The sequence below is a fragment of the Cyanistes caeruleus genome, chromosome 2 (genome assembly GCF_971803275.1).
Source record: "Cyanistes caeruleus chromosome 2, bCyaCae1.hap1.1, whole genome shotgun sequence".
In the NCBI taxonomy this organism is placed as follows: Eukaryota; Metazoa; Chordata; class Aves; order Passeriformes; family Paridae; genus Cyanistes; species Cyanistes caeruleus.
This window is the reverse complement of record NC_141702.1, coordinates 80,211,065-80,238,142: the sequence shown is the minus strand read 5'-3', so window position 1 is coordinate 80,238,142 and position 27,078 is coordinate 80,211,065. Positions and strand designations below refer to the sequence as shown.

Sequence of the window (27,078 nt, the reverse complement as noted above, 5' to 3'; positions counted from 1 at the left end):
GCTGGCTGCTCCCACGAACAACGTATCCATCTCCTGCCGCAGCGAACGCTGCGGTCCGGGAGACGCCGTCAAAGGAAGGTATTCGACTCTGGGAGAGCATCCAGAGGAGAGCAAGCAAGATGGGCCGTGGGGGCCTCAGGGCCTAGCAGGGAAGCTGTATGAGGAGCAGCTGAGGTCACTGGGTCTGTCCACCGGGGAGGAGACTGGGGGGAGACCTCATAGCAATCCACGACTTCCTCATGACATGGAAGAGGAGGCACAGGCACTGATCTCTCTCTGCTGGCCAGCGACAGAACCAGAGGGAAAGAACTGAAGTTGTGTCAGGGTAAGTTTAGGATGGACACCGGGAAAAGGTTCTTCACCCAGAGAGTGGCTGGGCACTGGAACAGGCTCCCCGGGGAAGTGGCCACAGCACCAGCCTGACAGAGTTCGAGAAATATTTGAACAATGCTCTGAGGCACATGGGGTGACTCTTGGGGATGGTGATGTGCAGGGCCAGGACTGGGTGATCTTTGTGGGTCCCTTCCAACTCAGTTTATTCTGTGATTCTGTGTGAGAGCATGTGCTACATTTTGGTGTTCAGTTCCAGGATGACAAAAATGTAGGTAACACTAGTAGTTATTAATAATTAATTAGTAATACTTCAAAGTAATGAACACCAGACATGCATTACACTTAGGTGAATAAGGAGAGAGAAAATACCTGTGAGTCTACAACAGTGTATTAGCGAAAACTGATTTTAGTTGCTTCTTTGAATAAGATCTTACCTGGCCCATGTAACTGTTGGGTCCTGTTGAGATGAGCACACCGTTCTTGTCCCTCAAAGAAGACACCATGGTCAGAAGCCATAACAGGTCAGATCAAAAGCAAAGGTTTTTCTGTGCCCTGGACTCCTGGCATCATATATGCTTGTGCTGCTGGTTTTCACAGAAATCACACACCCACCTCCTGCATCCTTCTCTCGATGTTATTAAAATCCCAGTTGTAGTCTCAAAATACAAGCAAGCAGTCATTCACTAATAATTCACGGTTTGGTTCAGGTTTAAATCAAGCTCTGCAGCAATGCACAGCACATCAATGCCTGCTGTGAGTCTTGACACAGGCAAGGAGGAACCGACCTGAACACACACATAAGTAAACATAAGCTGCATTTTTCCCTCTACCTCACATATTGGTCATCCACACAGCCCAGTGCTGGAAAATGCATTTTATTTTAGGAACAGCTTTAATTCAACAGGAACCACAGAATGTTTATCTTCAAGCACATCAAAGAGACTCATCTTGACCACTTTGGTGAAAAAAAAACATTCCTGGAACAGAAACCCAGAAGTCTGCACAGAACAGAAGTATGAACAAAAGAAACAAACACTGTCCTATTACCTAAAATTCTATTATTTAAGTATTAGCAGATTGGCTTAGACTAACTGGTTTGCAAGCACTGCCTAACTACTCATAAGAACCTGTAGATTGTTTTCTGCCCATAGCTTTTTTTTTCCCCCACCAGAAATCAACAACTTTGCTATATATTAGTTACACGGGAAGTAATGAAATTGCAGCAAATGAATTTATTGCACTGACAACCCTGAGAGTAGTCTTCCACAAGAGGAAGTTCTGATGGGGGATTAAATAGTTATCTGTGCCCTTACTTGCACACTGGACATGTACAAATATTAAGGCAAATAAAGTCAACATGAATCAATTAGCACTTCAAGCACTGACTGAGTGGCTATTGAAAATAAAACAGATTTAACTCTCCTTTGTATTACAACCTGGAATGAATACTTTCATCAGCCTTAGCTTATAAATATTTATAGAAAAAAAAGTTTTTGAGGTAACTCAAGAGAACCATTTCCACTGTAACACTTACTTTCTTTACAAAATTCTTTGAATAACAGCCCTTAATGTCATTCGTACTTCCATCACTAATATCTCCTCTTTCCAGGTGCTTCCTGGAAATAAAATCTGCCATTGCACCCCCTTTTATTCTTCCTGAAAGCTAGGATTCTGCTGTCCCAAGGGGATCAACCTTCCAGTGGAGTTTTCTCTGGGGTTACACCCCAAAGGTACTGATGCATAATCTGGCTTCAGCTTTTAGCCATCCAGCACTTCATTAGGGGATAAAACACCCTTCAAGCAATTACTTTCCTATAGAAAAACTTCCGAATGTTCTATTTAGCAATGAGCTGTAGCTCCTCTGAAATTTCCACTTTGTTTGCAAGAAAATTACAGCTCTATGCCCCCACAGCTGTTTATCTACCACCATGATGCATCCCATCTCTCACAGGCCCCTCCTGCCCTTCTCTGGCACTACTACTACCATTCTGTCCCTCTAAGATCTATGTGCAAACATCTACAAATCTTTTCCACTCATCCTTCACACGTGTGGCAAACACAAAGTCTATTTTCTTCCCTTCATTATAAACCCATCCTTGAGCTGGTGTCTTAACACCATTCCCCAGCACACCATTCCTTTTCTCAGGCTCTAAACAGTCAATGTCTGGTTTTGCTTTCATTTCCTTCTATGTTCTTCAAATTTCTCAGCTCCCACTCCTTGTTACACATTATGCTCATGCTCCTTTTTAAACTGCTCCTCGGGGCCACTGGTCAGCACTGGAGAACTATGCACTGAATACAAGTTATAAAAAAAAGAGTAAAAGGTTTCAACACATAATTAAAACTCTTTTAAAGTAAAAAGTCACTGGAAAATTGCAAACCTTTAGGAAGTTATTAAATCTAATGCCAATTGTCTTTTGCTATTGCTTGCTTTATTCCTAAGCACAGACAAATGTGGATATTTTAGCTGAAGTATAAATAAAATAGGCGCCAAAAACTAATAAAAATCAGCTAATACTAAATTTTCATCTGTTCTAGTTTTCATACCAAAAAATATACATATATATATAAATTACAGAAATGCGTTAAAACCCTATTAAGCAATCTTCACTAGCATTCCATCAGTCAATTCCATTTCACAGTGGAGTATTTTTCAAATACTCTTGCACACTACAAAAAAAGATTTTCCATCTGTACTCTATTCCAATTTTGAAAATTTGACCTTCTACCCCATTTTCTGAGCTATTCACTGTGCTATACTTCTGTGCAATGTGAATATAAAAAAATATTGCTAAACTTCCTTCCCCTCTCCTTTTGGACCATATTTATAGTTATTCAAGTACAAAATACAGAGAGAAAATAATTACTAACTGACTCACAGGTCTCAATTTACTGCCACTTTCACATTTTAAACATTTGACTTTTTTTTTTTTTTTCAAGCTTTCATTCAGTCATGAATACTTTCCCAAGAAGAAAAATGAATATTCAAATGCATGCAATTGCTTCTCTATAATGATCAGTTCTGAGACAGAAAAATCATGGCCCCAGAACAATCTTCTTTCACAAGCTCAGTCTGTTATTAATACATTCATTCACTATGTACAAGCTATTAGCTAATAAATAATTTATGTCTTAAAATAACTGTAGTTTTTACTAATTGAAAAGTTTAATATCAGGTTCCACCATTCTGTAGTCTTCAAAGTTGCATCCATATATAAATTAACATACAGAAAAATAATCCATTGTCTAAAAGACTGCACATCAAAATAGTACTTCCATGTCTGCTTTTAAAAGAATAGGTTTGTCACTTTATTATACAAATTGAAACTTTATAGGGACATATACTCCTTAACCCAAGACTGTTAATGAAATAATTATTCAAAAATATGGTTTGTAACTGAGATTTCTGTACATTTTTGTACCTTTTTCAGACTATTATATAGGTTTTACCATCAGGTTTTCAGTGCTGTAATATGCAGGTTTCAAATACTGTGAAGCATGTTTACAGACAACAAGTATTTCAATTATAGAAGCAGTCGTATTACGAAAATAATTTTGTCTCAAATTTCAAAGTATCTGGGTAGTATCCCTTTAAATCTGATATGCTATTGTAAGCATCACACCATCTGTACAGTTAACTTTTTGCTGACAACAAATTTTAAGAAGTAATGTCACATCTGAGGTGTGATCTGGTTTTATGAACTAAAGAGCAGCTTTCCCAAAGTTTAAGACAAATACAAAAAAAAATATTGCACAGCTTAAAACACAATTGTTTACATTCTGACTTCAATACAGTACAACTTAACCATGAACATAAGGAATTACCAGTTTGTATTGTAAGTCCAATTACTTGTGCCAGAAGGTCAAACATAATTTTAAAATTAAAACTAGTATGTTTAAAATGTTTACTTGTTATAGGAATTCCAAACAAACCTTTAAAAAAATTTCGGAATCACTTTTGAGAGTCTGTAACTCCCACAAACCAACATTAAAAGTTCTGAGCAATACAGGTCATTCAACCCAGTATTCCCTCAAAAAGCTATCAGACAGTAAGCACATTGTGAAGTATACATTTTATTTAACATTCCTAAAATAAGCTGTATTTACATATTATATAAATGTATGAAGTCTTAATATAAAATAGAAAACTGCATTGACTGAGGAAATCACACTCCATATGGAGTTACTTACTGAAGACCATTTTTTTATGAAATTTTACAATAATTTATATAAATTATCTCTTCCAAATTAGATGATTTTTCTTCTTTTTACTAATTCACACAATTTTGATGACTTTACAAACAGTGGTGTACATTATAAACTTAAAAAAACAGTTACAGCATCTTCCGGCGCACAACTGGCTTTGGAAAATTAGACAGTCTTTTTTTGTTCTTTCTTAGGGTCTTCCCTGCTGCATCTGTAGTTTCTTTCTGTTTGGTTTTTGTTCCATCCACTGGACTTCCAAAAGGAGAGATGAATTTTATTTCGACTGGTGGAGGTGACCAAGAACCTTCTTTTATGGTTCTGCAAAGAAGGATAGGCATCAAATCAATTTTTCATTACTAACAGTATTTAATCGAGGAAAAAACCAAATTCCAAAATCAATTTAAAAAAAAAATGCATGGGCCTCTTTGTTGATAGACTCAAGGCAGAAAAGGTTCATAAGTAAGTTTTGTTTTCCCTTCATTCCTGTTACTCATTGTTTGGCCACGTCCCACCTTGGATGAGAAACTGAACTGGAAGAGTGTGGTTTCATAAGGTGGAATAAGACAACCTAAGAGCATTGCAGTATCACCAGTGCAATAAGTATCCACCTGCTCTTTTCTATCCCTCTCTCTTCCATTTCCATTGGCAAACCAAACCTTTAAATGGGGAAAAAGTGCCTATTAGACCAGCAAGCTGGACAGGCTGACAGTGAGAGAAGACCTGCACAGCCAAGTGAGGAAGAAATAGGTATTTAACAGCTGAATCACCATCACATTAAGAAACGTCAGTAACTGTTCAAAACTTATTTCATACTTGCTTGCTTTCTTCATTTTTGATTTTGGAGTTCTACCTCTCTTCAATTTTTGCTTTCCCCCAGACTCTATGGATTTGGTATCCTCTTCCTCTTTAGCTGGAAGCTCCTATGTTATGATAAGAAAAATGTTATTCATGAACAAGTTCTTAGACTTCTAAGGAATAATATTATTTTTTCATTAAGAAATCATGCCAAAGTTATTTCCAAAAGTACCCTTTGTTTGCAAAAACAAACCTTCCACATCAAATTGTTTTACCATCCCAGAAGAAAAAATTCTGAAATTAACAGATAACACACCAAGTCAGTTAAAGAGAGCGACCATGCCTTTTGTTAAAGGCAAATCAGTGTTTATCAATTCTTCATTTACATAGATTCAAAACTTATTTTCATAGCTAGTTTACATGAAGAAAAACAATAAAATTTTTAGCTGATTAATTTAAAGCTCTTTTTAGATATGTTTCCAATGAAAAAGGCAAAGCATTGCAAAGCACAATCTCAAAAAATGGTACAGAATTAAAATCAAGAACATGGGACAACTGGAGTTTTTACTTACTGCTTCTTTCACAATTCGGGAAATGCTAGACACATTTTTTCTCCTTGACCTCAAAAGAGGGGGGGAAAAGACAAATTGAGAAGACAAATCCGGGTCTAAGTCCTTAAACTGGACAGGATGGTCTGTTTTTCCAGCTGAAATGACAATCTATTGTTAGTGTGCACATATGTTATACGTGAGGGACAGTAATATTAAATTACAGCTGACAAATAAGAGCACAATAGCTTCCCAGAATAAAGGTCCAATTAGCTTTATAAACACTCCATGCAAAAGCATTTTTCTCCCTAGTAACCACCTCTTGGGATTCATTCTTTTACCATAAATAGTGAAACAAAACTAAGCCAGTGTAGTGATTTTACCTGCCTCTACATTATCAAATATATTACACTCCAGAGGCATCAACAGTCCTCACACATCTCTAATTAGAAGACTGCTGTGTACACTAATTTCACTGACAAAGTATACATTCATGAAAAAGAATCACAAACAGCTGCACAGTTTGTTGCAAGATGCAGCTCATTTGAACTTGAAAACTGAACAGAATTTGGAAGCACATATCCTTTATTTCTCTGTTGGGGGGGAAGGGATGGCGATCACATATTCACAAATAATCTCGTTTTCAAAATCTGACAGAAATGAAATTCCTTAAAAAAATATATCTTAAATTTAATTTCATGGCTTAGATCAGCTTCATAATCTCTTTCTACCAGAAATCAGCAGGCAGTCACACAGACTTCAGCCAAAAGATGAACTGCCTCTTGGCAAATTTTTTCTTTTGCATACTTACATTCTTTTAAGATACTTAAAGCCACCCTCACAGTATGTTTTCTGTGGTTTAGAGGGAACATGCCCTATTTTGCATATAAACATATTGCACCTACCTTCAAATTTCTTTGTCAGCTTTGTCAGAGGAGGAGAGAAAAGGAAAGCCTCACTTTCCTCAACAGACTCTTTCTGATAGATGGCAGTCCTTCGGGATCTGGTTCTTGTAACACGATCTGTCAGAGCTCTTGATGTCTGATCCCGTCCTGAGGGATTTATGTCTTCAAGCAGCAAAGGACTGCCACCAGATCCTTGGGAGGTCTCCTCAGACATTGACCTCCTCTTCCTGCCCCGACGCCCTGTCCTTACTGTCGTCCTGGGTGTGGTTGTCTCCTCACTTGGCTCTGCAGGAGTTTGCTCATGAGTATCCATTTTTTCTGGATTCTCGTGTGGCATTCTTCTAGCTCTCCTCTTAGGAGTACCAAGGACTTCTACTTTCACACCTGAATGTATGTCTTCCTGAGAAGAGGTAGACTCTGGGTCTGCCAAGAGGTTCTGTGCTGCCTTCCTAGCACTTCTTCTAGGCGTGACAGGAAGTTTAAATTCTGTTTGAGGAAGCGATGATTTAGACACATCAAGATCAGAATTTTCTGAAACTTCTGATGAACTAATCTTTCTTCTTCTGCCTCTTTTACTTTGCACAGGTAAAAGGAGTTGGTCACTAAGCTGCACCTGTTGATCCTTGACAGTATCTTCAGTAAACTGTAAATTAAAGCTTTTCAGTTTTCTTGCACTTCTACTAGGACTGACTGCTGTTTTTACTTTATGATCAGTGTCAATCTTGCCAGTTTCTGGATTTCCAGCTAAACTTTTTCCTCCTTTAGTCCTTCTGGAAGTGAAAGAAGCAATAATGCTGCCTTCAGCAAGAGGCGTTTCCTCATTAGCCTGTTCTTGGAGTTCAGATGCAGCTTCCTTTGCTCTCCTTAATCCTCTTCTGGGAGTAACAGGCCCCGTACTGTCAGACAATGTTTGCCCATCAGAATGGCTGCTTTCTGTTTTTTCTAAATTGGACAGTTTAGGTTTCCTACCTCTCCTAGGAGTAACAGGCGTCACAGGTATTTGCTCCTCTTGAGCATTTTCCTCTGTTTGGAGTCTGAGAGTCTCAGATGCTTCTTTTGTTCGCCTGGTACTTCTCCGAGGAGACAGTCCAAGCAGAGCTGGGCTGTCTGTCTTCAGCAGCTGCTGAGTGCCTGCTGACAGTACACTCAGACTTCTATTCAGCTGTCCCCTTGTGCGTGTTCTAGGAGCAATACCATAATGATGTCTGCTGGTTTCCTCTCCCTCTGCTTCTAGCACAGGCATTAAGGGAGTTTTTGCCTTCTGGAATCTAGTTACCTTTCTACCTATGGTTTCATGAATAGATTGTTCTACAACTTCAGATGTAAATTCTTTACTTCTCGTGTCTTTGATTACATCCAGTAAGTTCTCAGCAATGGCAACCTTAATAGGTTCAGGCACATATGGGAGTGACTCTGCAATATTTTGAGGTTCCTGATCACCAGTTACAGTGGACACTGAGTTTGTAACATGTTCCTGGCTTTCAGTATTTCCTAAATTAGTCACAGGTTTTTCTTCTCTTGTTGTGTCATCTGGTTTAGAAGCTTCTACTGATGTAGGGTCTCCCATCTCTGCTTCCCCTTCTTCTCCTTCCAAAACTAAGGTAAAATTACTCTGAGATAGAAAAAGGTCTCCATCTCCCTCAGCTGCATCACATTCACTGTCTTTGTTATCAGGCAAATCACATGCAAACTGTTGCTCTATATTTTCATAGCTATAATGAAGATCACTTGATGGATCTAGCTCACTATATGGTGATGTTTCAGGTGCTGGTTCTGGGGTATCTTCTATAACCTGAAGTTAAAAAATGTCTGTTAATAATTTATTCAATACCAAACAGACTCATTTCACACTGAGTCAGATGAAACTGAGGACAGTTCCCTTAAGATCACCCCTGAATATAAAACAATGTGCTTTTGTACTACAGCTAGAGTTTATGCATTTGAGACACAGGGATCAGAGCAGTCCCTGTGTGCAGTTCACATGCTCTGTTTGTGATATTGCTGTTCAGAAATTACCATTTGCCACCACCCATGACCAGGAGCAGTTTTCCAACACAAGCTGTGTACACAACCTGCAGTGACTATCACATTGCAGTGCCCTCTGCACTGCTCCACAGCCGGAGTGACCCACTCTGCCTCCAACAGGGTAAAATACAATTGGGTCCCCAATAAAAAAAAACTTCAGTCATGCTTGTTCTGACTGCAGCACTTAGACTGGCCAGGTATTGTCTTGATAGGACATTTGTGGTTGAGTTCTTTTCCCCCTTGGACTGAGATTGATGAGAGAGAGGGAGTTTTTTCTTGTTCGGACTTGGTTATTCTTCTTTTATCTGCATTACATGCATACAAGGTACAAAGAGCTATGTGCACTAAGATAGAAAGGTGCAAAATGGCTAACAAAGTTCTTCTTCAAGGTTTTTTCTATGTCCATTTACCCAATTAACAAATGTTAAGTAAATTATTTTTCTTAGTGACCCAGTGACCCAACACCTGTGTGCCGCACTGCAGTATTCTCTAGCTAATTACTTACTACTACCCAAAAACCTCTAGAAGAAGAAGATGAAGGAAAAGAGACAACACTCTAAATCTTCCATTTTGTCTTCTGTTCTCTAAACTAGTTTAAACTCCAAACTTTTTCACCCAGTGACTTAAGAAAACTCTCTAATTTACACACTTGCACTCCTAGTTTTTCTATTTAACAGTTGTTTTCACAGTGTTATATGAAATTCATTGTTTTCTTGGATGTCAGAGCCAGGTATCAGAGATAAGGGCACACACTCTGTGCCTCTGACTCCAACAAGGTATTACATCCCACAACTCAACACTGCACTTTGAGGAGTCACTTGGATTACACGAGATAACACATACTTTTTAAATGCCTCCATCTCTTGAAGAAATATCTTGACACCAAAATGAGCTCATTACTGGGAATTTTGTTTGTGTGAAACAGGAACAAACAGTAAAGGGCCTAAACACCTACATTATTCCGAGTTTGGTTCTCACATCTTTTTGTCATTTGGTAAATGATTACTAGTACAAAGAAGCTGCACTCTTGTCACTTTCTTATTGTCTTTAACATTAAAACTATTTTTTTAAAGTGAAATAAAAAAGTTTGAATTCAAGTAAATAAAAATTAATGCCTAGCTGTTTTAAAAAATAGATTAGGCTTTTATTTTTTTTTTTGTTTGCTGTGAAAGGCCTAAGTCTTGACAGGTTCCATTCATGTTATAGGAACAGAAAATGCAGAAGAGAAAACATATCTGTCCTTAAAACATGGAGGTTTTTAAATTGTGTTAAGCAGCTCAGGAAACAGACACATTTTTGTTTCCTAATTGTCAGCTGTAGTTGTTGTTTCAGCTGCAACTACACACAAAAAACGCTAGCCAAGGAAAGCATACATTCATAAGGTTCAGGATACCTAAAAAAGGACTTAAAACATAGAGGTAATTTTAAAAGCCTAGGGCACTTGTGAAAACTCACCATTAACTGCTGCACTCATCAGTAATTCAATCTTTTGAAGACATTTGAAAAATCTGCGACCTGTTTTCTATTTTGTAGAAAATGGGAAAACAGTTTACTTACATTAATTTCCTCAGTTTTTGGTGGACTGTTAGAAACAGGGACTTCTTCAACTTCAGCTGCTTCAGGGTTACGTTCTTCAGGTAAATGCACACACTTGCCCTCAAGGCGATTTTCAGATGGAGTACTGACCATGTCCTCACTGTCAAGGATACTTATCACAGCTAGAAGAGATTTATGTAATTTTACCATAACCTTTTCATAAATGATGTAAGTTTAAGCAAAAAGAAGTAACATAGCTACTAAGAGCAACAATATGGTTCTCCATCCTGCCACCTATGTTGGGCTTTCTCCAAAACAAGAACTATTGTGCTGATTTTGGCTGGGATGGAGTTAATTTTCATGGGTATGGGGGTGTGTATAGGATTTGTGCTGAAGGCAGTGTTGGTAACAGGGATGTTTTAGTTACTGCTGAGCAGAATCTACACAGAGCCAAGGCCTTTTCTGCTTCTCACATGCCAGAAGTGGGTGGGCTGGGAGTGCACAAGATGGGAAGGGGGACAGCCAGGACAGCTGACCTCAAGTGACATCCCATAAAATATGGCATCATGTTCAGCAAAAAAGGCAGGTGAAAGAAGGAAGCAGGAGACATTTGAAGTTACGGTGTTTGTCTTCCTATGACCCATCTTCCTGTTTTCCCAGAGATGGCTGAATACTTGCCTGACAACGGGAGGTGGTGAATGAATTCTTTGTTTTACCTGACTTCCATGCCTTCTCTATTAAGGTGTCTCTATCTCAACCCATGACTTTTCTCACCTTCTGCTCTCCGATTCTCTCCCCCATTCACCCAGGGGAAATGAGTGAGTGGCTCTGTGGGGCTTAGTTGTCGACTGGGTTTAAACTGTGACAGACTGTGACTACAGACTGCATTTAGTATGCAGCCCCACAGCAAGAAAGAAGGAGGAGAAAATCATCTGTCAAGTCCATAGAGGGGGAAAAAAGAGGAAAATGTGACTGGAAAGAAACACTGTTAAATAGTTGCTTTAGTCTGAATACTGAGGATGTACCATCTTTTAGAATAGTAAATCAAGCAGCAGATCCCATGGCACACAAATTGGTAGTGGTGTACAACATTAAAATAAATACTGATCTCCCCTTATAATACTCTAAGTTCTACCAGCACCACAATATTTTGATGAAGAATGGAAAGATTCACTATGCACCTTCTACAAGGACTTCCTTTAAGGAGAGGGTGTTTTCTCTAACGAAAGTCAGCACTAACATGCTGCTATATCAATCTAAGACACCTACAGTGGTATGGCAAATTACACATTTCATTTGAGGAGATCTGTTACCCTAACACACAGAACATTTCCAACATACATTCACTGTCTGCCTCCGGCGATTCAGCGAGCTGTGGGTTTGTTGCAACCAGTATAGCTTTTTCTTCTGATGAAGAAGTCATTTCAGACTTCTGGTAGGTTGTTTCACTTCATGAAAAGAAAGACAGAAATTTATCATAAAGCTTGAAAACAAACCTCTAAGAACTTCATGAGTTACTTTCTCACTGTAAAATCTTCATGTTTCAAACCACAAAAAAATACAATAAAATTAGAAATTCCTCTATCAACATATTCAATTTGACTCAATTTGTAATTCACTTTGTAACTCATTTTATGCAATGAATCAAGTACTTAACATTCTTTCCAGCTATCCAAAACTAGATAATAACAGGGGCGTATTACAGAATAATGTATTATTTCTCTTTTGTAGAAAGAGGGCAACTACAGTAACAGAGGTTCAGAACCAACTGAACAAAAGTCTGTACAGGTAAAAGTTACCACTTGAAATTAAGGGCTCTCTCATTGCTGACATTATCTTTACTTATCTTTATCTGACATTATATTTATCACTCAGCAGTTGCGGCTTTTAAAGTATGTGAGGAGAAAACAGCATCCCTTTCCATAAACAAATAGATGCTAATTGAGCACACACAGAAAACTGAAATTAAGTGTAAAAAGTACTGTCAGAAAGCATTCAAACTCCAAAATAAACACACTGAAGTTACAGGAATCTCAGGATACATTTTTAACTATACAATTTTCAGAAAAAAAACAGGGTTTATGTTCACAGTATCTGCTTAGTAACTCTCACAAGATCTGTATGGGACTGTTGAATGAAGTCTTAATCATCACACTTTGGGGTCTGCTTTGAGAAAAAAGGCTCAAATTGACAGCTAGTCAATGTGCATTACATTCACGCCAGATTACTTTTGGTCACAGACAGAATGAATAGACAGGCCTTACATATAAGAACACAGGAAAGAACTAACCCCAGGTCAAAATCAGTTTTCAAACACAGAAAAGCCAGCAGCTATATGTTGTGTGAACCCAAAGATTTATCTACTTCATAAGCTCACCCTTCATTTCCAGCACCAGAAGTTGCAGCCTCAGAAGCTTTAAACACCAGCTTATGCTCAGGAGGGGTATGACATTCAGCATTTGATTCTTCCACAAATCCTAAAAAAATGAAGAGCTGGATGACTTCCCTGTTGCACTCAACATCCCTTCTTTTAAACGGCTCATATGAATTTAAAGTGATCCTTTATGCATTTCATCTAGGACAGGGACTTAACAAAATAACAATACCAAGACTTCAAATGTATAGACTGCCTGTTCTTTCCAGCAGGACAGGTAGCCTGATGCATAATTTCAACATGAAACAAATAATTAAACATGAAACAATGTAAAAACTCCTGCAAATTATGGAAGTACCCCTAAAACATAACCAGAAGCCCAAGCTTAAAACATGTATCCCTTTCAAAACTCCAATAGCTGCCTTTCAGCTGCAAATATGCTCAAAAAATGTCAGCCAAGGAAAGTATATATTCATAAGTCTAGGACACCTTAAAAAGGACTTCAAACATAGAGGTAATTTTAAAAGCCTAGGGCACCTGTGAAAACTCATTAACAGCTGCACTTATCAGTAATTCAATCTTTTGAAGATATTTGAAAATTTCAGGATTTTAGGTTATCACAGGACAAAACATACCAGCTTCTTTTCTTCGTCCTGAAGAATCTAGTTGTTTCATTTGGAAAGGTTTATCTTCAACCATTTCACTTTCTTCCTCTTTCTCCATTTCTTGAACATCAACAGTTTCTTCAGTGGAAGAATTAGCTGGTTTAGCAGCTATAAAGATGACATCATCCTCAAAATCACCAGGTGATTTTGCATCATGATACTCCAAAGTAGTCTGGTCTGATCTGACAGAGAAATTACTATTTTCCTTGCTGACATCCACCTTCTCCAAATCATCTCCAGGCACGCTTTCTAAAGACTCCTGTAATTCAGCATGATCATACCCAGGATTGCTCAGAGTAAACAGAGCTGGTTTAGTTCTACTTTCAGACCAAGCATCCTCCACCAAACCATGATGATGCTCAGATGAAGTTCCAAATAGTGCTTTATCATCTTCTGTCACCTGAAATACAAGTTCAGATCAACAATATGAGTCTGTGCCTTTTGTCAAAGCTAAACAAAAAAACCCAACAAATACTGATATTTCTAAGTTACACGTCCCCTTAGTGAGGCAATGAAAAATTAATTCTCATTCTAGCACTATCTTAGATTTAAGGCTGAATTTCATAATTAATCAAACTTTAGATTGTTTATTGAGTTTCCACAACATTGAAGAATTAATCTTAAATCAGTCTTGCTCATAATGTTATCTCAATGATCTTTACTGGGTTTACTAATGTGTTTTCAGGAAGACAAAGCTTTGCCTAACAAAATCCTAACTCAAGATTTCTCTATTCTATGCTTGCCCTTTCAACACATATGCACTACTAAAACATGCTGGTGTTTAAGTATGCCTGTGGCATGGAACAAGTAAACTAATTTGGCCACAGTGCCACTATTAGTAAGAATTTCATACAGGAGGGAGCACATCTTGTTACAATTGAGTAGTTCCTTGTAACATACATGAGCTACTCACACATGGGATAGCAGCACATGCCCCTGTTGTACCTCTGATTTGGGCACCTTATGCTGGCAACTGCCAGATGGGCTGAACCACAGAATCCAGCTACACAGCTGCAGGAGCAGAAGGGATCACAGCTGGCCAGATGGACCCACTGTATGTGACAACTACAGGAATGCTATCCCTGATGGATGGCAAGAAGCAAACCTGAGAACTTTAGCGCTGAGAGACCAAAACACTAAAGTTGTCTTCATCAAGAGTCTCTTTTTACATTTAAGTAAACCAAACACTGCAAAAAGACAGGTTGAAAGTCAATGCACCTTTATGACATTTGTTACTTTCTCAGACGTTCAATTTGCAAAATTTAACAAACCCAAACAAGAGGCTCCATCTATATTCCTTACTTTCCTGTAACACTACCATTTGAAAAGGTACAGCTGAAAGGTGAACTAACATTCCAAACAACCAGAGGTCCTAACAACATCTGAACAAAACCCACAAAGGTCTCTGATGTTTGTTATGATTATGCTCCTGCAAGAACAGGATGTCTAGCGTAACACAATCTTTTCTTTTTTACAAATTCTGCCATTCTGATTCATAATCCAGATTCTGAGTATAAAGTGTTTTGGCAAACTTTAAAGTCTAAATTAAATCACAGCACTACCTGCAAAACTCACAAACTGCAGCCCAGCTTACCCCGACAGTCCATTTAGCATGTGAGCTCTCTTCCCTGAAAGATATTCTAGGTTCCTTTGCTCGTAGAGGAGGAGTAACTGATCGTCCAGGGGATGCAGAGGGAGTTGCCAGGGGTGTAGTGCGAAGGCTGGACCTGAGAATAGACTGAGGAGTAAACCCAGGAAAACCAGAAGATGTGGCCAAAACTTTAGCTCTCTAGGAAAAGAAATAGAAACACTTAATTTAAGACCAGTTAAATCTTCAAAACAGAAGACTCTACTTAAATTACAAAAATTAAATTAGCTTAAATTACGAATTGGGTTTATAGTAGCAGAAAGTTTTGCGTCTGCACTGTTCTTCCCAAAGTATCAAAATTTCAAGGATAAAAATGCATACTTTTTGTACTTCCCTTGGTTCATCTTTGTAATGCCAACAAAACAGAAGATATTTTGCAAAATTACTTCTTCAGGAAATAAGGATATGGCATCTTGTTTTCTGCAAGGTTCTCCTATTCCACTAGTTTTTGCAATTACTACACTGCTCTTATAAAAGGCACACAACTTCAACTTTATTCTGCACAACAGCGTTTTCAGTTGCTGCATCTGAAAGCAATTCTGCAAAGCAACAGCTATGGATGCTAAATCTGAACCACAGTGCCTGTACAAATTACAGACCGCATAGCTCCTCAGGCTGCCTGAGAAAGTAGCCTGGGAAAAATATGAGAAGGAATTAAAACAATTCTCAGGGACACTGAACAGCCTTGCAGGTGCTGTTTGTCTGTCCTCTTGTATTCCTTGCAGGAGAAAGTCAGGGGGTGTTGTGCCCCTGACCAATGATGGTAATGTAGCACTTTGCTAACCAGTAAGTTTCCTTTCTGTACTTTCCACGTATCTGTCTATAAGACAGGCCTGAAGTAATAAATGAGAGAATTCTCGTGTTGAAAGTCCCTTGAGAGTTTGTGTCATTCTTTATAGCTGTTCCAAATCAGAACGACACAACAGCCACAGCTTTTTTTTCACTAGTTAATCTGTTGCACACAAAAGGAAGTGACATGGCTGCAAAAATATCTACACATCTTCATGCAGAAGCATTCAGCTGTTCTTATTTCAGATTATCTTACAGTATTGAAAGGTTTTCAAAAGAGGAGAATGAAGCTAGTTCATTGGTATGGATGGTACTCCATAAGAAGGAGGTAGAAAAATGGAATTGATCCATACAATGAAAATAAATTTAGTACACAAATCTATGGGACAAGTTCTCCACTGCAATCATCTGAGAACAAAAGTTTGCTGCTTAAAAACTGTTCCCAGCTTACCACTTCCAAATGGGCTGTGTATACAATAACCACATGCATAATGAAAATTTCAATCCAGAAGCATTTCTACTTTGGCGATTTCACTTAAAACAAACCACATACATTTTTCATTAGGTTGGCTGCTACTGACTTCTTAAAATACAAACCTTGACCACAAGAGGAGTTTCCAGTAAATTCAACTCTGATGCCCTTCGCAGATTCTTTTGGGAGCTGGAGCGATGTGTATTTGATCTCAGGGGGCTGGATGCCACAGAAGAAGTAGAAGCCCTGCACGGGGACTGCCAGTTCCCCTCCTGTGCCTCAGCGCGGGAAGGAACAGGACGAACCACCAAATCCAGCAACCTGTTAAAATACACATTTTAAACTAGGAACACCAATAAATAAATGAAACAAAGCATGCTGCAATTATGTCAGATACTGCAGAACAAGAACACTGGATGAACTGGAAGAAATACAATCTCACTGCTGAGGGTGATCTATCAGTCCCACAAACAAGTGACAAGGCACTTTGGAGCATTTTTTCATTATTTCTTTACATTTCATACCTAACTTCCTAAATCCCTGTCTCTGACATAAGAATACCCCAATTTTAAGTAGCACAAGTGACCTAATTCTCAGCAGTGCAGAAAACTCATCTACATTTCAATGCAGGGACCATTTCAAATTGTCCACCTAATTTTGTCCCCAAGTTGACTTTTTCTTTGAGATACAAAACTAAATGCAACAGGATCCTTGGCAAACCAAAAAAACATACACACATGCACATGTATATATATGATACACAATACTATTTTGAAATATAAAGTCTGTAGTTCTACTATACCTTGAACACTTTTGAGAAAGTTTTGTAATAGGTGTCCCAAGAAATGCATCAGGCAACTCAGCAGCAGGGAGAGGATGAGTACTGACTGCTGGCTCTGTAGTTCTAGGACTAGACAAGAAAATTAAAATGTAACTGATTTTCATTCCCACAAAGTCCAGCCATACCAGAATTAAAGTTTATTTAACCACATTCCATGTAGGACAATCACCTAACAATTATGAGCCAATTCTCTACTCTTTGTTATTCTGCTTATTTTTTAATAACCAAGCAGGAACTGGCATGTGATCACACAAGTAAGTCTATAAAAGCAGGTACAGCTTCATGATAGTGACAAACAGTTTGACTTTCAGCTGTCTTAAGCACTATAAACACATTTGCCATAATATAAATACATGTATTTGTACAGAAGATTATCATAGTGGAAAAACTCTCCCAACACTACTTTTAATTAATTGTTTCTTAGATGTTGTATACTGTATGTGAAAAAAAGCATAACAAAGCTTTATTCATGTGCACCTTCCCACCAAAAACTTAACAGAATTCCAATTAAATTCTCCTTCTCTCCCCCTACCACTCATTCACTCCCTCTTCACCTCCCTCTCCAAACACGTAGCTCAAGACTCATTTTAATGAAAAGCTGCTTACCTATCACATAGTGAGATATTTGTTTTCTGCTCATTTCCTAACCATACTTCGCCAATTTTGGACAACACTTTACTGATGAAAGTTGCTCTTGTATGTACATTTCCTGCATTAGCTTGCCTTGTTGCTGTGGATAAAGGCTTTGGCCTTGGGACTGTAAAGCAAGAGGGAAGAGTATCAGCCTTGTGTAATCCAAGTGATGGCCAGCTGCACATTGTGTTTCCCTTCTCTAAAATTACCTTCTCTTAAGACCGACGAAGGCAAACGGTACGGCTTGGCTCGCTCTACTGCCAGCTTCCTTTGAACTGTGGGAAGGATCTTGCCATATTGGTCTAACAGAGAATTTCTGGCAACTGCTCTCTCTCTCAAGCGAGGATCACGATCATTCTGACAAAGGAAACGTGTAAAACAAGAAGTTCACAATTTACCAGAAGTTCATTGTACACAACTATCTGCTCTTTCTAACTAGGGACTAAATTTGCTCTATAGACAAAGAAGAACAAATCCACTGCATAGAGCCACAGCAAGCTCCACCCAGAAGCACACACCAATTTCACCTGGCAGTTTTGCATAAGTGCAGCGAAGACTAGTTAAAAAAATAAAAAAACCTCAAACTCCAAACTTCACAACTAAAACCCATGTGGCGATTATTACTTGCGAAGCAGCTAGACTGCTCTCAAGTAAAACCAAGACAGAAGACATAACGTACAACGTACTTGTTTCTGCGGAATCAAGACTAACACAAAAAACTTCCATAAAAAAACCACACATAAGAGAGGGATCTGAGGAACTAAATGAAAAGCCAAGATACCTATTTCTTTCCTCAGATGAAAACAAACTTTGTTAACTGGATTCAACCATGGTGTGTGTGACATTTAATTCATAATTTCACAGCAGGATGTCTACCCTTACCGTCAGACTGGCCTTCATGGACTGATTCAGCTGGAGTGCTGGGATGTAGTTGGCACGCTGCAGATGGTGGACTAAGAGGAATTCACGGTTCTGAACACCAGATTTGGCCTGTAAAAACTTCTCCAAACACTCCTGTGAGAAACAACACATTTCATGCATCTATTACGATTCTGCCTCTTCTCTTGCCAAAGAGAAAATTAAGACTTTTTTTTGTTTCTTCTCCAAACTCACTTTTTCTGTGTCTGTGAAGGGCAGCTTCAGCAAATCTTCCATGAGCCCCATCTCCTGACAGATTTCATACATGTGCTTTAGCAGCTCTTCTATGTTTAACTTCGTGGTGTGCTGCTGCAGCAGACTCCAAGCCTCCACCATGCACCTGCAGTTCAGGTTTTGGACATGGAAAGCAATGGGAACACTGGAGCCAGACAGATGCCCCACAGTGATGCTATTCATTCAAAGATCAAAGGAAATGGACGGGAGCCCCATTTGGATCATCACTCCTCCACATTTCCCAATATCTGAGTGCCAAAACAATGGGAGACTTCCTTACCTGTTGGACAACAACACGGTGAGGAACAGCCGCACTTCACTGCTGCTGGACATCGACGGCTTCATCATCTGGATGTACCTGAGGGCTCGCCTGTGCTCTCCCTGGCACATGAGGGACTGAATTATCCTCATGTGTTGCCATGACACTGTCTTGATTGTAGCCGGATGGAAGAGCAGGGCCAGGGAATTCTGGACAAGTTGAGAGCAGCTGAATTACCACAGAAACTCACACCCATGCAACAAACACAGACAAAACTTCCTGCAGCAAGGCTGGATGTGCGTTAAACAAACTTTGATGTCTCACTAACAAAACACTCGATCCAAGGCATATCAGGAAAAATTCTTCAGTATTTGCAGGAAAAAAAAATCAGCCATCCTGAACTAAGTGAATGTTTTAGGCGGAGCAATTCAGATTTTGCTAAGTGCACAGAACTCTGTGTACAGACCTCGCATTTAATAAACACATTACTAGAGAACTTACGCTATAAAATAAATTGGTTGTATGGACACAGCGACAAGAACAACATTCAGTATCAGGAAGAATAGCTATTAGGTCGAAAAGTCACTTTTCAACTACAGTCTTTTGTCTCAAATCTTCCTGCTACCATCACAGTTTCCACGCTTCAAGTACTCAAAACACTCTTTTAGAAACAGTGCCCAACCAGTCTGCTGAAAACCTAACCACAGACAGCTATGAAAATTCAAATATTAAGCATTATTAAAGTTGATTACACCGTTGTTTTAAGCAATTTCTGTAAAAGTAGTTAAAGCAAAATTTCAAGTCATAACTTATTGCTGAAGATGTCAGAGCAGTGTTACAAAAAAGCTTCTAATGCTCCAACAGATTCTAAGTACCAATTTTTAAAAGTATTTTTATTGACTACAGCTCTGCAGGGCAATGTGTGTCTAACTCAACTGTTTCATACTTACTTCATAATCATTGTGATCTAGGAGCCAAAACCCTTGAATCAGCTTAACAAGACCCCAAGGGATAGCAAAGGCAGTTGGAAAGGAGTCAATTGAAGTTTCTGTTTTATTTGGAAAGGAATGCATGATATCCAGCAGCAAGTAAATTGTCTGAGAGTATCTCATTAAGGTGAATAAATTGCTGAGATCAAAGAGTTATATCACACAACGTTTAGCAAACTAAAATAGTAATATGAAAATCATAGGAAGAAGAAAATCCTAATGTATTGATCTTGTCCTTTTAAGCTATTACAACTTATTATATCAATAGTCAGGTCCTAATCACAAGACTGCAATCTGAATAAACTTCCAGAAAGAAACCCTTGTGGATTTCTGTAAGGCAATCAAAAAGGCAGACATTGGGCATTTGTAACTGCTGTTATAAACTCAGCCTTCTGCTTCCATCAGTGAAGCTACCAGTTGGACACTCAACACACTTGAGCATCCAATGCTTAATTATTAAAGAAAACAAGTTCTACAGCTGTTTTGTTTTCTTCATTTCCTGACTCACAAAACAACAGAAACTATGGTGTCCTTACAATGTAACTTAGCACTGACTGATTGAAACTGTGTTTAAAACTGCATGTGGATCTCTCCCTCTAAGTGGCATCTTCCCTTTCTGACATCCCATGTCAGGGACATGTCTGAGTAAGGCAGCTTGGAACTAAAACCATTTTTAACTCCTTTGCTCTCCAGGCTCCCATCTCAGCCAACAAACAACAAAAGTAAGTCTGCAGGTTCCAGCAGCCTAAAAACCAGGCTTCTACCCAATGACTGTTCTCAACCCCCACTTTATAATTCTGTGGGCTTGTACTTTTAACATACAAAAAAGCAAACACTATTAGCTGGGCTGGGAAACGAATTATTTTGGCAAAAAAATCAGCTACTGGAAAACCACTGTTACAAACGCTTTTGCTCTGAAACAGTACATTTTAGGGCATCATTCTAACAAGCAGTCATATGCTACATACACTTAAAAAACTAGTACCTGTGTTAAAATTTGAGAAGAACTAAGAAAGGTTTTCCTCTTGAATATGACTTAGCATGTTTTATCATATAAGAAAAGACTTTGCAACAAAACACTTTAAAATAGAACTAAGAAAAATTATAATCCAAAAGGAAATTAAGCATTGTTTCTACCAAGGAATAAATTCTATTCTATATGTGTCCACTCACACTGCATTTAAGGCATTAAATAAAAAGCATTGTTAACCACATATGTGACAGACATACAGTTATGTGCTCACAAAGAACATTTATATGCCCACACTATACTAACAAAATCTGGAAAGGATACAATTGCATGTTTGTCACTTTCTTCAATGCTTTCTAGCAAATAGAGATCCAGCAGTGCCTGAAATGAAAGATGAAATGGTTTTCTAATGCTCCTGTCTTTCACAATCATTGGCTTCAGGGGACTGCTGCTACTGCTGGGGTTTTCAGTGAACAGAACACTCACATGTAAACTAACAGGTGGGTATTTCCCAGTGCCGCCTTCATCTCTCTGCCACAACTTCTCCACTTGCTCTCCCAACTGGGAAACCATTCCATCAATCATCAAGCAGTCAGAATCCCATTTTCCTCTGCAACAAAAGGGAGCAAGGCCTTGGACAGAGTCAAACACTCATTCCAGCCTCTCAGGGTCACAGATTTCTGAGTCAGAGGAAAGATGGTCCTTAGGTCACCATGAACTTCTCCATGACAGAGTCCAAAGCACAAATCCAAGAGAAGAGTTGCAATGACCTTTTGCGGTCCAGGTTTGCTTTCTTGCTCTGCTACGTGTAATGCCAAGGAAGTGCAGACAGACAAAGGGTCGTAACTGCAAAAATAACCACTCTCACAGTCTGACAGTGGCAGCATTCTAGGGATTTCCTCTAAGTCTTACCTTGATAAATGCTCGAGTTTCTGTCGGTGACCCGTATAGTAGCTCTGAATCAGAGGGTAATTGTAGAAAGGTCTAGACAAATGCATGTGATCATCTACAGGTGATAAAGTGAAAGCAAGAAAAAGAAGTAAGACCACATTTTTTAACTAAAACTTTGGATTAGACGGACAGAAATCACAACCTCAAGTATTTGGTACTGCATGTTCTGCTTACCTAAACCCTCAGGAAGGAGACTGGATCGACAGAACCAGATCACCACTTGTGCATACAAAGAAATGAGGCTGGTTACCACCTGCTTATTTGTTAAGTCTGAAAAACCTAAAATAAAAGGCAGAACATGATTTGAGCACTGCAATTCCTTTCATTTCACAAAACTCCCTTTGCAGAACCAATAGAAAGTGCAAACAAATGCAGTAGAAACCTGTCTTTGTAGCTGTCTCTCTGGATCACTTATGAATTTGAAGGGAAAAAAACCACCATTCTCTTCCTCCTCCCACCCCTAAAAAAGACCAATCACTACTAAGAAACAGAATCACTAAAAATTAAAATTGAACAAAACAAGTCTGAGCTGTTAGATATATTCAGACGTTTGTTTTCCATGCAGCAGAGATTTTTAATTCAGCAAAGCGAGAGTCTTCTTTTGCCCTCCATATGCCAACAACAAACAAAAACCAGCTAAAAATCTCAAGGAAATTGCTTTACAAGTTACTCATTTTGGATGCCTTTATATTTCCCAGCAATTTGCACACAACTATCAATTGCTAGCTAACCATTAGGAACACTTCTCAGCATTACCACACTCAGTTGCTCTAATTGCCACCCAGGTGCTCACTCAGCTCAGTGCTGAATCTGTGGAGCCTCCCCTATCTCCCTACCTCCCCTACCCAGCCACAACAAGCTGCTGCCCTGAACTCCAAGTGGCTGAAATCAAAGTGCCAACTTCTCAGGTTTATGCCCCTCCTCCCAGCTCAACCTGGCTCTCTCCCAACCATCCAACACAGCAACAGCTCATGTCTCCTCAGTTATAACCCAAGCATCCTTCCAAATCTTAGCAGTCACACCAAAGACCTAGCAGAGCTTTCACCAACCTTTCTCAGTAAGCTCTCGGGCTTCTGTTAGAAAACAGTTCAGGACTGTGCTGAGGTTGCTCAGAAGCAGCTGGCAGTGCTGAAGGGACTGTAATGTCTGCGGGTCAATGAAGTTGCAGGAGCCATCAAACAGCGGAACACCTTGTCAAGGAGCAATATTCAATCATCAGTCAGCACAGCAACTGCAGACTTCCAAAGGACATTTAAACAGCCCTAGAAGACTTAAAGAACCACTTCAAGATCCAGTAGCATACACTGGCAGACTACTCAAGAAGATCCTTTACAAAGAATGACTCCAGGTTTCAAAAGCAACTACACCAGTACTCACATATTTGGTCCAGTTCATCTTTTGTACAGATCACTTTGTTCCACGTCCACTCAAGAACAAACCGTAAATTTCCAGCAGAACTTGGCTGCTCTTTAAAAGAGAAAACAAACAAGACATGAAGCCACCATTTCTTACCCAAACAGACACAACATAAAAACAACGTAAGCAGCATTACCTTCGGAAGTCCAGTGTTTAATGCATCCCGTCAGAAGCTCTAAAGAACCTGTTTGCACAGCAGCTGACAACACTGCTTCTAACTGCTCCTCCTGAACAGAACAGACAGAAGCAAAATCACAACCCCACATACTTTTCATACCTGGGCCTCGCAGAAGTGTCTGTTTCTAACTGGATACTCATTCAGGCATCACAAAGTCCAATGGCACAAATGCAATTATTCCACATTCTCAATTCTTTCTTAACTCTAGCCACAGGCTGGACTGCTTGCTGGTTTGAGGAACACAGGAAAGTTTTCTTCTGACATTTCAACTTCACCCAGGCTAGTTCTAATCTCTACTTCTGTGCCTCAGCATTTCAGTCTTCATTCACTGACTGCCCATTAACTATTTTCAGTAACAGCATCTGCTAATACTCATTATGCACTTGGTGCACACCCCTTTGCCATCAGGAACACATGAAGGGAACAGAGCAAACGCCACTGTGTTTGCATGGAAACGGTGAAGGTGAGGCCAAGTAGCTCCCAAGACTAGCAAGACATGAAGCAGCTCTGACAGCCAAAACATTAAGTTACAATGCCATGGCAGTCCTTGTGAAGGATAACGCACAGGCATGCACAAACATGGGAAATAATGTAGCAGTTCATTCCAGCTAGTGTTCAGACACTTCTTTCAGATGAAATGATTCTGCATAGAAATTTTCTTTTTTTCTTCCCTCTATTTTTTTAAAACAAATTTTAAAAGTTTTGTTCTAGGTAAGATCATGACATTTAAGAGCGATTTGTACACATGAGAAGACATGGCATATTTCCATCATTTTCTGAAAATGTATTTGATAAGGAAACATGCCAAATACTACTTAGGATACCAAACAAAATTCCAAGCAACTTGACCCTAATTCTGAAATTTTTCTTTCTAGTATTCTCAAGCAATCCCTGCTTAACGTAGTCTCTGAACAATACGGTCACAATTCCGCAAAGGTCATCATAAATTTTCTTGCTTTTCCAAGTTACTTGCCAACTGGAGCTGACATCAGAACTAGACCTCATCTAATCAGAATGTAAGAGTCTACATCAGGCTTGCAAAATAAGCATTCTATGGGCTGGGTCTGCTTGCCAAATTTGTTTTAACTACCACACTATGCAGAAGTGCTATTTTTCCCGACACATTTCCACAGTCTGGTGAAGAATCCCACAGACAGGAAGATGAAGGCAGGGGGAAGACTGCTCTCCCTTTCCCAGTGCTTTCTGCTCCACTCCATCCATGATGATTATCCAACCCTTCAGCATTGCCCCTGCCTGGAGAAAGATGGGCTGTTCATCACAAAGGCTCCTTCTTTCATGAAACTCTTCAGATGTGAGACTAAGTTTGCTTCACCAAAAATGGAAAACCTATGAGAGGGGTGTGAAGCCACTGTGGTGACAGACAAAATGTAGCAGTGTTGAGAGGTACAGGTGATGCAGCAAGGGGGCAGTCTAAGAGGAGGAAATCAAACTACCATAGCTTAAGGCAAAGGCTACAGAGATAATGAGCAACTTTGAGAGGATGCAGAAAAGCCTAGATAAAGGGAAAATGAGAGGAAGTGTTGATGAAATTGTCAAGTAAAGCAGACAATTGCAACTGGTTAGCGCTTCCTTGGATGCAAATAATGTGTAGTGCAGCAAGCTGCTGTTTGCAATAGTGCAAACATCTGAGGGTGCCACATACTGCACTGCATCCAAGGCTTTGAGACACTGAGGGCATGAAGAGGATGATGGCTGTTCCCAGGGAAAGCTGCTTTCCAATGCACATGCCCAGCAGTGACTGAATGCTTCCACATGCTGACATGGGGTGTGGAATTTACAGACAACTCACTAAAGACAGACCTCTCAGGGCTGTTCCCAGTCAGACGATTGGATCTAAGAATATTATTACTTCTGATAAATATATGTCAAAACTGTCAAAACCTGCCTCTCAGACCAGCTTGTAATCAAAAATCATGGTCTTGTAGCCGCTACAGCCTTCAGACAAGAAGGATGTATATCCCCTGGATTCCCCAACGTACACTCACCTGACTCAGACTGGATGGCTGGACATCAACCAGTCTTGGAGACAGCAAGCCAGCTACAAGACATCGAGTGTAGCTGTCATGAATGGCTTCACTTATTAAAGGACCAGATTTCTTCAAAAACTTCAGGGTCTGAAACATCAATCAAAATACAAAGGCTAAGACAACATTTCATCACTAGGGTTCTGGATCACTTTAGACTGTCAGCTGTATAAGTAGAAGCAGACTTCAGGTTAGCAATTTTGGTAAGCATTGCTATGTAGAGTCTTAAACACAGCAGTACACTTACAGTTCCAGTTTCCAAAAATGCATCCTATAGAAGAAAAAATCCTTGCAAGGCTGAAGGAAAGGAAGTATTTTCAGCCTGTCTGTCAATACAAAGGCCTTGCTTTTCCTTGAACATTGACACAAAATACATTCAGTAGAAGTTAAAACTAATACAATTACAAACCACTCTTTTAAAGACTGTATGTCTGTTTGCAGGGAAGACAGTTTATATGAGTACATTTAGTGAGCTGGAACTTAATTTGAAAGGGTTTGTCACAAGCTGTGCAGTGCCTCAGAAGTTATACTTTGGCCAAGGTTGAGAGAAAAAACATGCATTTCTTCTTAAACAGTTTAATCTCTTTTTGCCCATTCTCCATGCTGTCCTCCTTTCTCAAGTTCATTGGGGTCAAAACCCTAACTCCACACTATACAAAGAAGTAGACACTTTCCCCCACTTCCACCACACTCTCTCTTCCTACTACAACAATGCTGCATTCCTTTCCAGCCATTCACTCCCTGCTCATGCCTCCCTAAAACAGCCTGTATCATTTGCAAGGAACTGGCAGGATATGCATGGAAGTGGGCAGTGTGAGCATAAAGTGGTCTCTGACACTCAAAGCACTGCAAGAGAAAAGTTAGAAAAGGTTCATCTCTTGACAGTCCCAACAGAAATACAGTAAAAAAAAAAGTCACCTCCTTCTGGAAGCCGGTGCAAGTCATGTGAACAATTCCCGAGTTGAGCAAGCACGTCACATCTGCAGGAACAAGGAACGTTTGACAGACGTCGTTACCTGATCACCAGTTTATGCTTTTTAAATAGCGCTCTATTTGTCTGAAAGACAAACCTCCAGCACCCCTTTCTTTCATCACACCACTGACACACTTTCCTTAAAAGTAGTTACACTCTGTCTGTAGAAACTTAAGCTCAATCGCTACCCAGGTGCTGTGCTTTGGGCATTTCATTTGATCACCATCAGCCCTTCCTGGGCTATGTTACAGAAGCCCCCAAACCCAAAACCCAGCAGCCTGTCACATACGTTTCACTAGAGTAAGCACCTTGTCAGGACATGGGAACCAGGTCTGAGAAGGTTTATGGGGCTTTTCTTGTTTGGCATTTTGTGTG

General features: G+C 39.4%; 1 protein-coding gene and 1 long non-coding RNA gene across 6 annotated transcripts in view; one reads left to right on the top strand and one right to left on the bottom strand.

Moving 5' to 3' along the window:
• The first annotated feature begins 151 nt into the window (after positions 1-151).
• On the top strand, positions 152-22,393 carry LOC147654956 (uncharacterized). 2 transcript variants are annotated; one of them, XR_015283550.1, is made up of 3 exons: positions 152-325; positions 12,080-12,136; positions 16,390-22,393. It is a non-coding gene; the product is annotated as an uncharacterized LOC147654956 (long non-coding RNA). The 2 variants fall into 2 exon arrangements; XR_015283549.1 differs by having other exon boundaries at positions 18,635-18,813.
• The window catches only part of LOC111926991 (protein ELYS), a 42,443-nt gene continuing 18,980 nt past the window's right edge, over positions 3,616-27,078 (bottom strand). For all 4 annotated transcript variants that reach the window (XM_086878154.1, XM_086878155.1, XM_086878153.1 and 1 more), the window contains exons 11-36: positions 26,649-26,710; positions 25,692-25,820; positions 23,644-23,734; positions 23,469-23,558; positions 23,141-23,281; positions 22,266-22,370; positions 22,053-22,146; positions 21,627-21,750; positions 21,465-21,521; positions 20,132-20,278; positions 19,203-19,390; positions 18,884-19,028; positions 18,653-18,784; positions 17,980-18,127; positions 17,744-17,894; positions 17,099-17,206; positions 16,422-16,617; positions 14,982-15,176; positions 13,358-13,787; positions 12,726-12,825; positions 11,690-11,796; positions 10,370-10,530; positions 6,788-8,579; positions 5,907-6,040; positions 5,353-5,459; positions 3,616-4,857 (exon numbers count right to left, since the gene is read on the bottom strand). In XM_086878154.1, coding sequence (XP_086734280.1) covers positions 4,668-4,857; positions 5,353-5,459; positions 5,907-6,040; positions 6,788-8,579; positions 10,370-10,530; positions 11,690-11,796; positions 12,726-12,825; positions 13,358-13,787; positions 14,982-15,176; positions 16,422-16,617; positions 17,099-17,206; positions 17,744-17,894; positions 17,980-18,127; positions 18,653-18,784; positions 18,884-19,028; positions 19,203-19,390; positions 20,132-20,278; positions 21,465-21,521; positions 21,627-21,750; positions 22,053-22,146; positions 22,266-22,370; positions 23,141-23,281; positions 23,469-23,558; positions 23,644-23,734; positions 25,692-25,820; positions 26,649-26,710 — 5,324 coding nt within the window. In that variant the 3' untranslated portion in view covers positions 3,616-4,667. The remainder of the gene's footprint in view (positions 4,858-5,352; positions 5,460-5,906; positions 6,041-6,787; positions 8,580-10,369; positions 10,531-11,689; positions 11,797-12,725; positions 12,826-13,357; positions 13,788-14,981; positions 15,177-16,421; positions 16,618-17,098; positions 17,207-17,743; positions 17,895-17,979; positions 18,128-18,652; positions 18,785-18,883; positions 19,029-19,202; positions 19,391-20,131; positions 20,279-21,464; positions 21,522-21,626; positions 21,751-22,052; positions 22,147-22,265; positions 22,371-23,140; positions 23,282-23,468; positions 23,559-23,643; positions 23,735-25,691; positions 25,821-26,648; positions 26,711-27,078) is intronic.